Genomic DNA, 12,145 nt, shown 5'->3' with positions numbered 1-12,145 from the left:
GTTGCATAAGACTTTAGGCAAGTCACAGACTTATTATCCTGAGCACATACTTGTGTATCGACGCTTAGAAGACTTGTTGCTCTCTTCTTGTGGGTTCCGACTTTTTCCGGACCGACTATCAGGGTTTTGTTTTGGTGGAGGAGGTCCTTGCACCGCACTGAGTCCGGGACTCAGGGGCGGGGGCTTGGAGTTCCAGTTTGAATGAGGACCTAGGACCCTAGGACAGGAGGGTGACGGGTTAGTCCTGCTTGTGCCAGGGTACAAGCGGGGCGTGTGTTTTCGGGGTACCCAGCTGAGGACATTGATTCACGAATCACGGCGTTCCAGTACGGCTTGTCTGTGGTCTAGCACCGTAGTAAGAACTGAAAGATGAAAGATGGAATGAAAAAAAGGAACTCTGATTGCTTACCACTTGAAAGTAGTACAGGTGCTTACATATAATGGTTAGTTAATGAACCAATGCGGCTATTAATAAAAATCGAGTATAAGGAGCACGCTTAGTAATGCTTCCCGCCAATGTAATAAACCCACAAGCCAGATAGCCTTGCATATCTTTGGAGTCTTTTCTTTCCTCCTGTCGGGTAAGTGATGAGGACATCGCCACGCTGGACACACCGACGCCATGGTCTTTCCCAAGTTGCAATTCGTTCCCAACTCAGCTACCACGTCACCCTCGGATTCAGCAGACACGTCGTCACTGTTTCGGTCATAACTTTCTCATACGACATCGAAACGGGCCGTTCTTGGATGCGTTGGAAAGGGGACGACGACGCCGTCGTTTTGGATCTGGTCCCAGCTCAAGAAGATCCATGGATCATTCTGTGTGACCACGGCAAGGTGCTGCATCACCTATTTGGGCCAACTTGGCCATGTATCGTGTCGGGCCTTAAGCCCAAGTTATGGGCGCCCAACCCCTGGCCGTCCCCAACCCTAGGTCGAGTCTTAGACTATAAACACAGCCGCCGCCGCTGCTACACAATTGGGTTTTGTTTAGAGTTTAGTTTTCCATCGAGAAACTGAATCGTTCATTGTAACTGTGGTGACAAATCCTTTTACAGTGATCCAGGGCCCCCGTTCTCGATCTCCTCCACTGTGTCGATTAGTCTTTTGGAACCGAGTTCTTGAACCCTCTATTGATATTCGCATAATTCATATTTGCAATTTTAGATTGCGTGTTTTACCTTCTTGCTTGTGCTCTTCGATTCGCTTGCAGGAAAAGCCTTCTTGGCGAGGTCAATCAAGTTGTGCTTGGTTGATAACCAACGGAGCAGTGGTGTAACGGTTGCAGGGTTCGAATCGCGTCTGATTTGAAGCCGGATCGCCAACGTCGAGATCTCCACAAATCGAAATTACCGGTTACCTCTCGGAAGATCGGGCCTGTACTCATCAATTGGTATCAGATATTTCAGGTTTACCGCGAGGTATAATCTCGTTTGCCTTAGATTCATATTTGTTCATTACCTAGAGTCCACAAAAAGCCCAAAAATATTTCAATTTCCGCTGTCCTATCGCCCTTTGTGCCTTTGCAATTTCGTTTCAGATTCGTGTTGTTGAGTTTGTGTCCGTGGTCGAGTCTTGTTGCTGGTTTAGGATTGTGTTCGTGGTCGTAGTTCAATCGCCCGTTGCTGTGATTTTTGTTTTCCGCCGCTATCCCATCCACCGTTCCCAAACAACAAGTCGAAGCCACCACATTACTCGACTTGCCCCGCTAGCCGCCTTGTGTCACTTCTCGCCGCCACGCAAACCCTAGATAGGTTGCCAGCCGCTCTTATTTTGCCTGCATCGCAGCCCTCCTTACCTCATCAGGCAAATACCTACTGCTGTTAGTCATATTCCTCCTGAGCATAGAGTTAGATTTGCTACTAGTGAGTTTACTAATTTTGCTTTGTTCTGGTGGAGTGATCTTTGCAATGCCAATAATGCTGCTGCTGTGCCTCAAACTTGGAATGTTTTAAAGCAACGTATGAAATCTCATTTTGTTCCTCCTTATTACCAACGTGATTTACGTTTGAAACTACAAACTTTAAAACAAGGTGATAAAGGAGTAGAAGCATACTATCAAGAATTGTTTATTGGTTTAGCACGTTGTGGTATAAATGAAGATGATGATGATGCTAGTGCTAGATTTTTTGGTGGTTTAAACCATGATATACAGAACATACTTGATTACAAAGAATGGCGCAATTTTTCCCAATTGTATCATCTTGCTATTAAGGCAGAACGAGAAGTACAGGGACGCAAACAACACCAGCCTTTCAGGTCTCACAATGGGAGGAATTTTCAGCAGCGTTCCGAGCCGGAGACGCCCAAGCTTCCTGTTGCACCACAGCCATCTACACCTCCATTTCCTTCCAGGGTAAGTAAATTGTCTAATGTGCAGTTTCCACAGCTGAAGAAAGGTGGAACTCCGGGTGCTTCTACTAGCTCCTCCTCGTCCAGCTCTAAAATCATTTGCCACCGATGCAAAGGCATGGGACATGTCATGAAGGAGTGCCCCAGTCGTCGCGCTTTCATTGCTACCGAGGATGGATATGTAAGTGCTAGTGATGTTGAAGATGATTTAGCCCTTGCTGCTAACATTGATGCAGATCTCAACGAGGGCGATCAAGACAAAGAGGCCATCACCATTGACTCCGTGGCTGCTGCCGCGGACTACCCTAGCCTTCTTGTGCAGCGTGTGTTGAGTACACATGTGGGACATGAAGAAGAGATGAAGATCCAACGCCACAATTTGTTCCACATGTATCTCATTGTGCAGGGTTGTCATGTTCTCACTATCATTGATAGCGGGAGTTGCAACAACTTGGTGAGTTCAGATTTGGTTGACAAGCTTGGCTTGACCACACGACAACATTCGTATCCATATAAACTTCAATGGTTCAATAATAGTGGTAAGACTAAGGTAACTAAATCAGCACGCATTAGCTTTTTCACAAGCTCTTATCATGATACTGCTGATTTTGATGTTGTCCCTATGCAAGCTTGTTCCATTTTGTTAGGCCGACCATGGGAATTTGATAATGATGCTTTACACCATGGTAGAACTAATACATACACTATCATACATAAGGACAAGAAAATTACATTGCTGCCTTTGTCTCCTATAGATATTATTAAACATGCTAATGAGATTAAAAATAAACCTCCAGCAGACATTGTTAAAGATAATGGGATTAAGTTAAAAGGAGGTGCTTTTCTTGCTACAACTTCTGCTACTGCTGAGTTATGTGATAATCCTGATGCACCATGTTATACTATGTTTTGTCAACCTTTTATGTCTGGTGCATTGCCTGCTGTCACTAACCTTTTGCAGGAGTTCGCTGATGATGGGATGGAGTCGAGGACGACTCCAATTCTAGAAGGAGGGGATGATGAGGACATCGTCAAGATGGAGTCGAGGACGACTCCAATTCGAGAAGGGGAGGATGATGAGGACATCGCCACGCTGGACACACCGACGCCATGGTCTTTCCCAAGTTGCAATTCATTCCCAACTCAGCTACCACATCACCCTCGGCTTCAGCAGACACGTCGTCACTGTTTCGGTCATAACTTTCTCATACGACATCGAAACGGGCCGTTCTTGGATGCGTTGGAAAGGGGACGACGACGCCGTCGTTTTGGATCTGGTCCCAGCTCCAGAAGATCTGTGGATCATTCTGTGTGACCACGGCAAGGTGCTGCGTCACCTATTTGGGCCAACTTGGCCATGTATCGTGTCGGGCCTTAAGCCTAAGTTGTGGGCGCCCAATCCCTGGCCGTCCCCAACCCTAGGTCGAGTCTTAGACTATAAACACAGCCACCGCCGCTGCTACACAATTGGGTTTTGTTTAGAGTTTAGTTTTCCATCGAGAAACTGAATCGTTCATTGTAACTGTGGTGACAAATCCTTTTACAGTGATCCAGGGCCCCCGTTCTTGATCTCCTCCACTGTGTCGATTAGTCCTTTGGAACCGAGTTCTTGAACCCTCTATTGATATTCGCATAATTCATATTTGCAATTTTAGATTGCGTGTTTTACCTTCTTGCTTGTGCTCTTCGATTCGCTTGCAGGAAAAGCCTTCTTGGCGAGGTCAATCAAGTTGTGCTTGGTTGATAACCAACGGAGCAGTGGTGTAACGGTTGCAGGGTTCGAATCGCGTCTGATTTGAAGCCGGATCGCCAACGTCGAGATCTCCACAAATCGAAATTACCGGTTACCTCTCGGAAGATCGGGCCTGTACTCATCAGTAAGTCTTGCTGAGTACAATTGAGCACTCAGGGTTTTATTCCCCTGTTGCAGGTGACTGGTGGAGGCTAGAGCTGACCCTTGTGTATGGATTCCTCCTAGTGAGCTCAGAGAGGATTTCCTTTACGCTGCGATCATAGTTTTATTGATAACTCTCACCAAATGTTTTTATAAAGAAAAGTTTATAATCTATTGTTATAGTTTTTATATATCAATACTTCATCATGTTATGAATAGATATTTATTTTCACTATAATTCTGAGCACATGTTTATATTCCGCTGTTAAATTAAATTGTTTATAACTCGATTACATCCTGTTGTATTACAATAAATATTATACTCTGATGTTGTATTAAAAGTGATGTAAAAAATGGTTAAAAATGATGTAAGCTTTATTCTCTCATTTGTGATCATGATGGCAAAAATGTGGATTTTCAGGTTCTCCCCTGGGGTGTGCTCGATGGAACTGAGTAATTTAGTGTTCTCTCTTGGGTGCTTAGTGTCTAATGAAAGACGAGCACTCCTAGGAGACATTAGATTAGGCGGTTCTACCACACTGAGCTGACACCGCACCTGCCCAAGGCAAGCCGCGGTACATAACCCTTATTTTGAATAATCACTAAATATAATCTGTGATGTGCATTTACGTTACAGGCATTTTATGGAAACCACCTGCATAAATATATCTGTCCTATGAGTCCTACTAGTATAGATGCGAATAGCTGCTATGCTTAGGTTTTTCGGTAGCGTGAGTGACCTGCCGTTACTCACAATATGTGATTATTATTATTACTCCCATGATTGAATGGTAACAGGAAATAGAGATCGAGTAGGGATATGGTACGGGTATTGGTGGGTGTAATAAGTTGTGTCTCGCGGCCAACGGGGCATAGCTTGGTCAGAATGTTTTATCTGTCCGTGTCGGTTAAGGACCATTCGTTGCTGTGGATTCTAGTCAGGTCAAAGACTTATTATCCTAAGCACATACTTGCTTATGGGAGTGGGAAGGCTTGTTGCTCTCTTATCGTGGATTTCGGCTCTTTCCAGACCGACTGATTGGAGACGAGGATGGTGGAGGTCTAAGCACCACACCGAGTCCGGGACTCAGAAGTGGAGGCTTGGAGTCCAAGTTTGGACGGGGACCTGGACCCCTTGACAGGAGAGTGGTGGGTTGATCTTTCTTGTGCGTGGGGTACAAGCAGAGCGTGTGTTTTGGGATACCCAGCAGGGATACATTGGTTCGCGAATCGCCGTGTGATACGGTAGGACTTGTCTACGATCTAGCATCGTAGTAAGAACTGGAAGATGAAAGATGGTGAAATGGATCTAATTGCTCAACTCTTGCTTGAAAGTAGAACATGTGTTTACATAGAATGGTTAGCTAATGAAATAATCAGGACTGCTAATAAGAAACATACATAAGGATTCACTACTAGTAATGCTTTTTGCAAAAAGGAAACCCAGCAAACCATAAAGGTTATCATGTCCTTTGGAGTCGGGAAATTATTCCCACTAATCGGATAAGTCTTGCGAGTACATTGTGTACTCAGGGTTTATTTACCCCTGTTGCAGGTGCAGCTTGAGGAGTGGCTGTTGTGTGGAGGATTCTTCTGGTGGGCATAGACAGATCCTTGTATCTTATCGTTAGATGTTTATTTTAATTTCTCTGTTTAAATTCCGCACTCTGAACTTGGTATTATAATAATGTATTTCCAAGAACTCTGGTTGTATGAAATGGACTAAGTATTGTAAGCTCATTCTTATTATTGGATCCTGGATGAAAAATGTGGATTGTTCGAGTTCTCCCTGAGTGTGCTCGATGGAACTGTCCGATGTAGCTAACTTTCGGGGTGCTTAGTGTCTGATGGAAGACGAGCGCCTCCGAAGGTGTGTTATTTCGGGCGGTTCTGACACAAGATGGATCAAATGGATTAAAGAATTACCATCCTCAGGAACTTCCTCAGTCCTCAATGGAGTTCTAGGCAAGACAATCCAATGCAAAAGAGGGGTAAGGCAAGGAGATTCACTATCTCCATTACTCTTTGTTTTGGTGGCAGATCTCCTTCAATCTGTCCTAAATAGAGCCAAATCCATGAACCTTCTGAACCTGTCATTACCTCTAAGATCATCAGAAGACTTTCCAATAGTCCAATATGCAGATGACACATTAATCATCATGGAAGCATGTAGCAGACAGCTGCTAACTCTGAAAGCCCTACTCTACTGCACTCATTTGGTGAATCAACAGGACTAAGGTAAATTATTCAAAATCTGTCATGGTTCCAATCAACACTTCAGAAGACAGACTACAACATCTAGCAAGAACATTCAATTGTGATAAAGGCAGTCTTCCATTCACATACTTGGGACTGCCTTTAAGTCTGACTAAGCCAGTGGTCATTGATTTTTCTCCACTAGTTAGTAGATGTGAAAGGAGATTGGCTGCCACCTCAACATTCCTTAATCAAGCTGGAAGATTACAATTGACTAATTCGGTATTTTCAGCATTTCCAACATTTTGCATGAGCACTTTTGCCATCCATCCCACTGTAATTGCCCAGATTGACAAATATAGAAAGCTGTCTATGGAGAGGGCAGACATCAATGCTAATCAAAGACCAAAAGCAGCTTGGACAGCAGTATGCAAATCAAAGGAGGAAGGAGGTTCGGGAGTGATAAACCTGAAAACTCAAAATGAAGCCTTGCTTCTCAAGCACTTAAATAAGTTCTTTAACAGAGAAGATATTCCATGGGTATCACTGATCTGGGAAAGTTACTATGATTCAGATAACCTACCAACACAGACGAGAAAAGGATCATTCTGGTGGAGAGATATATTAAAGCTACTAGATAAATTCAAGGGAATGACAAAGGTGAGCGTAAACAATGGAAAATCTTGATATCTTTGGTTGGACCTTTGGGGTAATAGAGTGCCCATGCAAGAATTTCCAGAACTTTTCTCCTTTGCGAAGTCAAAGACAATCACCTTGGCAAGAGCAAAACAAGCCACTTCTCTGTTAGACCTCTTTCAACTTCCCCTTTCCCAACAGCCTTACTCACAACTACTGCAGCTGGAATTGGATATCCAACAACTAGTGCTAACTGATATGCCTGATCTGTAGACTTTTCTCTGGAGTTCAGGCAAATTTTCTGTTGCAAAAGCCTACAAGCATCTTAGTGGACACAACACTATTCATCTAGGTTTCAAATGGATTTGGAACAGTAATTGTCAAAACAAACATAAGGTGTTTGCCTGGCTCATCATAAAGGACAGGCTGAGTACAAGGGAATTGCTTAGGAGGAAGAACATGGACCTACAAGACTATAACTGTGTCCTTTGCAGTAATGCAGTAGAAGAATCTCTGATGCACCTCATGTTTCTCTGCCCCTTTGCTCAAACTTGTCAGGCATGGCTTAACTGCCATATCTCTCCACAAGCTGACCTTTTTTCAAAACATTGAGAGCTTCAGAGTTCAGTTACAAGTCCCTTTCTTCATGGAAATCATCATCTTAATGGGGTGGTCAATTTGGAAGGCCAGAAATGGACTAATCTTCAATCAGGTGCAACATTCAGTGGAAGACACAAAAAGAGCATTCAAATCAGAATTTGCGTTGATTCTTTTATGCGCAAAAAGAAGCTATTTCCCTTCAATTGAACAATGGTTAAACAGTCTTGTTTAATCTATTTAATTTCTCTTTTTTTTTGTTTCTTTCTTTGTTTCTTGAACTACCTTGTAACCCTATGTTTAAGTCTATTCTATATTTCAATAAAATTCACTGTAGGGGTGTAAACCCCTCCAGTTTCCCTCAAAATAATTATGGTACTAATTGAAATTCTTCCAGGAAATTCTGGTCATGTGAGTTACCTATAGAAGAGACCCAACATTTGAAAATCAATGAATGATTATGTAGAGAAGAATATTGCGACTCACCTACCTATACTCCTATAGGACATACGCAGACACATACTTCATTAGCCGATATACTCATTAAATTGAAAGCAAGGACCAATGATGAGACCCTTCCGCTCAAAAAAAAAAGGGGGACCCAGGAAACAAAATGACACAATGTCTAAAATTGGTGCATAATAACAATTAACAATCATGTGAAAAATGAAGGAGAAGTGAAGTAACCTTAAGACAGAGTAACAAATTTATTAACTAGAATTATAAGCATCTACCCCATCTTTTATCAGTTCTTGCTTCAGTCAGATTACATGAACCAAACAAATATTGTTTCCTATGTTATGCATTCATCAAGATCCCTGAACCAAATTAAAGTTGACCAAGATTCAAGAGTGAATAACATCATGGCACAATATAATACAAAATGTTTCTGTATCTACTAGCTATAAGGAGGGACTGTATCATTTGAGGACAGGGTGGATTCTGTGTTATTTCTAAACACTGGGTGACAGGATCGAGCAAGAAAAATCTGATCAAAATATACAACAACAAAGCATTTAAGTCCCAAATAAGTTGGGATAGGCTAGAGTTGAAACCCAGCAGAAGCAATCAAGGTTCAGGCACGTGAATAGCTGTCTTCCAAGCACTCCTATCTAAGGCTAAGTCTTTGGGTATATTCCATCATTTTAAGTCTCCTTTTATTGCCTCTACCCAAGTCAACTTCGGTCTTCCTCTGCCTCTCTTCATGTTACTATCCTGGCTTAGGATTCCACTACGAACCGGTGCCTCTGGAGGTCTCCGTTGGACATGTCCAAACCATCTCAACCGGTATTGGATAAGCTTTTCTTCAATTGGTGCTACCCCTAGTCTATCACGTATATCATCGTTCCGAACTCGATCCCTTCTTGTATGACCGCAAATCCAACGCCACATACGCATTTCCGCGACACTTATCTGTTGAACATGTCGTCTTTTCGTAGGCCAACATTCTGCACCATACAACATAGCGGGTCTAATCGCCGTCCTATAAAATTTGCCTTTTAGCTTCTATGGTACCCTTTTGTCACATAGGACACCAGATGCTTGCCGCCACTTCATCCACCCTGCTTTGATTCTATGGCTAACATCTTCATCAATATCCCCGTCTCTCTGTAGCATTGATCATAAATATCGAAAGGTATCCTTCCTAGGCACTACTTGACCTTCCAAACTAATATCTTCCTCCTCCCAAATAGTAGTGCCAAAGTCACATCTCATATACTCAGTTTTAGTTCTACTGAGTCTAAAACCTTTGGACTCCAAAGTCTCCCGCCATAACTCCAGTTTCTGATTCACTCCTGTTCGGCTTTCATCAACTAGCACTACATCGTCCGCAAAAAGATATGGTTTCTGGTGTTTTCTAAACCCTGCTGGCTGTACAACAGGCTCGAAATCAGCAAGCAGAATCTGATTTAAACATATACAATCAAGTTTTCTTAGCCATCATGGTTCCATGAAAGAAATGGAAGCAATGTATTATCAGCAACGACGACAATTGTCCCCTATAAGTGAAAAACCTAATCAACACTTAATGTGAAGCATGCATGCAACAAACCTCAATAAATGGCAAAATCATGGAGAAAGCAGAAAAATCTGATGTCCAGCAGTAGAGAAGGTGAGGATAAAGGTGTACCTCCCATTGATTTGGTTGCATGCTTTGAATATGCAGAAATTCCTGAATCTGAAGATACCTCCAAACAGGCAGACAGGCAACTGGTTGCTTGACTGTTGCAACCTTGCCAGTCATCTGAAAAATAAAGTACTCCATATCATTCCATATCTAAAATGCTAATGTTGAAATGACCATGAATGCCAAAGGGCCTCTAGTCCAACTGGTTAGAGCGTCCCGGCGGCACTCCTCAGGTCCTGGGTTCGACTCCCCGTGGGAGCGAATTTCAGGATAGGGTTAAAAAAATCCCCTCGTTTGTCCCACACCAAAGCACAGGTCCAAGGACCGGCCCGTTCTCACAGGGCGACGGTGCCGCTGTGTAAGGGTGGGGCAGGGGTTCGAGGGTTTTCTGGGCCTGCGTGAGAAGGTAATCTTCTTAATGCAATGCCTGGGGGTGGTCATACCCTCGCAGGTCCAGTTTGAAATGACCATGAATCCCAAATGGATGATTGAAGGCTATAAAGAGCATAAGGCCTCACCTCCACCACCTGGCTTGAAGATAGTATGGAAGGATTGACAGATGCAGATGTTCCAGGGGAAGTCATTTCGCATACTGCATTGTCCTGTCCGAAGCAGAGGATAGAAGAATGTCACATTTTGTTATAGTATGTTGCAATATCTGTATCTTGTAGAATTATTGTGACAACTGGGATGGGCCAAATAAAGACATAAAAGTCTGTTATCCTCTCCATAAGGAAAAAAAAGACATGATTGCTTTGGGTTTCTTTTATTTCCAGAAACAGGATAAGTAGACTAACCATAAACAGGATAAGTAGACTAACCATAAAGGGCACCTTTTCCCACATCAGCCAATTGATTTTTGTCGGGTGCTAGTAGCGGTCTCCCAGTAGAATCAGAAGCAATGACATCAGCTTCGAGGCGATAACCATCTGTTAGCTCAATTTCTGTCATCTGTGAAGGCAAATGAATGAAATCAAAGCGTATTACTAGTTATAAATAACTCCGCAGATTAATGCAAACAAAACTGTCATATGTGAATGGGGAAAAATAGGAAGAACAAGAAATTGTTAGAAATCAAACGGGGATCAATCGCGCAGATTAGATTAATGCCACGCCGAGGAGTGCAAGGGAAACAAAACAATCGCAAAAACGAAGCGTCGAATCGGAAAGCGCAAAGGAGAGCAGAAACAGAACCGCGCTGCCGGCGCCGGCGGCCTCAGGGTCAAGCTTGTCCGCCATCGCCATCCTGGCCGAGTGGCGCGCGCGTGGAGGACCTGAAGATGAAGTTTAATCGAAGGGGCTCTCAAGGTCCGGCGAGGGAGGGAGCAATCTAGGTAGGCGGCGGCGGCGGCTGTGAAGGGCTGGTGTTACCTGTTGGTGGCGGAGGGGAGGAGCCCTCGCTTCGTCGCGTCCTCCTCTTCCTCTTCGCGGGGCTGCCGATCGATTGGAGACGGAAGGTGGGGGACTTCGCTTGCTTCGCCTACAAGCAAAAATGAAGCGAAGCGAAGCCAAGGAAATGGAAGGGAAGGGGGGACGAGGGTTCAGGCAGGGTTTAGCCATCGGATGGGCTCAAATCAGTAGGCGGCCCAATGATTTCTTCTTGCTCCAAACGGTAAGCCCAGCTAAAAAAAAGGGTCCTATTTATCTCTCTTGATTAAATTTCTGAATAAAGAAATCTCTCTTGATTAAATACTGACCTAGACATTCTAGCTCTCCCGAATGGGCCTGTGGTCTAGTCGTAGCACAGTATAGTGGGACGCTACACGTCAGGGTTACCCTGCTGTTCGCACCTTTTCTGAATTTTGTCTAGAAATTTTAGGATACACGCACGCTGCGCGTTCGGTGGTGCTACGTATTTCACGCGCACCGGAGGTTGGAGAGACTCCCAATCTCTTCTTTGCGTGTGTACGGACACGCACGCGTGTGTGCGTGTGGTGTAAGTGTAGAGTGTATGAGTTATGTGCGTTCAAATTGTACCTGATAAAAAAACTATTTTTGCTTGCCTACTCAAATCTAAACTAGTTTCATCCGACATGGCAATGGCATGACAGCTAAAGATGGCAACGGGCCCCGATACCCGATACCCGACGGGTATTTGATCCATTAGGGGACGGGGATGTGATCATATATTTTACCCGTGGGCATCTAAATGGGCAAGAATCCTTACCCGACGGCTATAGCGGGTACGGAAACGTTCCCTGTTTACCCGTCCCCGTTACCCGTTGGGGAACCCGACTATTTGAGCTGTCATGCGAGTATTAGGCCCAAAGAAGCTCAATATAGGTATTTTGGTCCAAATCTGAATAGTCATATATATAGTTTGTGTGTTCTAGGAACCCTCG

At 43.9% G+C, this 12,145-nt stretch overlaps 1 protein-coding gene across 1 annotated transcript in view; it reads right to left on the bottom strand.

The window, feature by feature from the left end:
* LOC136544907 (uncharacterized) overlaps positions 1–11,310 on the bottom strand; it is a 40,321-nt gene extending 29,011 nt beyond the window's left edge. The window contains exons 1-5 of the mRNA XM_066536963.1: positions 11,175–11,310; positions 10,998–11,077; positions 10,625–10,754; positions 10,322–10,405; positions 9,807–9,920 (exon numbers count right to left, since the gene is read on the bottom strand). Of these exons, the coding sequence (XP_066393060.1) occupies positions 9,807–9,920; positions 10,322–10,405; positions 10,625–10,754; positions 10,998–11,048 (379 nt within the window). The 5' untranslated portion in view covers positions 11,049–11,077; positions 11,175–11,310. The remainder of the gene's footprint in view (positions 1–9,806; positions 9,921–10,321; positions 10,406–10,624; positions 10,755–10,997; positions 11,078–11,174) is intronic.
* Positions 11,311–12,145: the final 835 nt, after the last annotated feature.

This window comes from Miscanthus floridulus, chromosome 3 (genome assembly GCF_019320115.1).
Source record: "Miscanthus floridulus cultivar M001 chromosome 3, ASM1932011v1, whole genome shotgun sequence".
In the NCBI taxonomy this organism is placed as follows: domain Eukaryota; kingdom Viridiplantae; phylum Streptophyta; class Magnoliopsida; order Poales; family Poaceae; genus Miscanthus; species Miscanthus floridulus.
The sequence above is the reverse complement of the archived record's forward strand: the minus strand, read 5'-3'. Positions and strand labels throughout refer to the sequence as shown.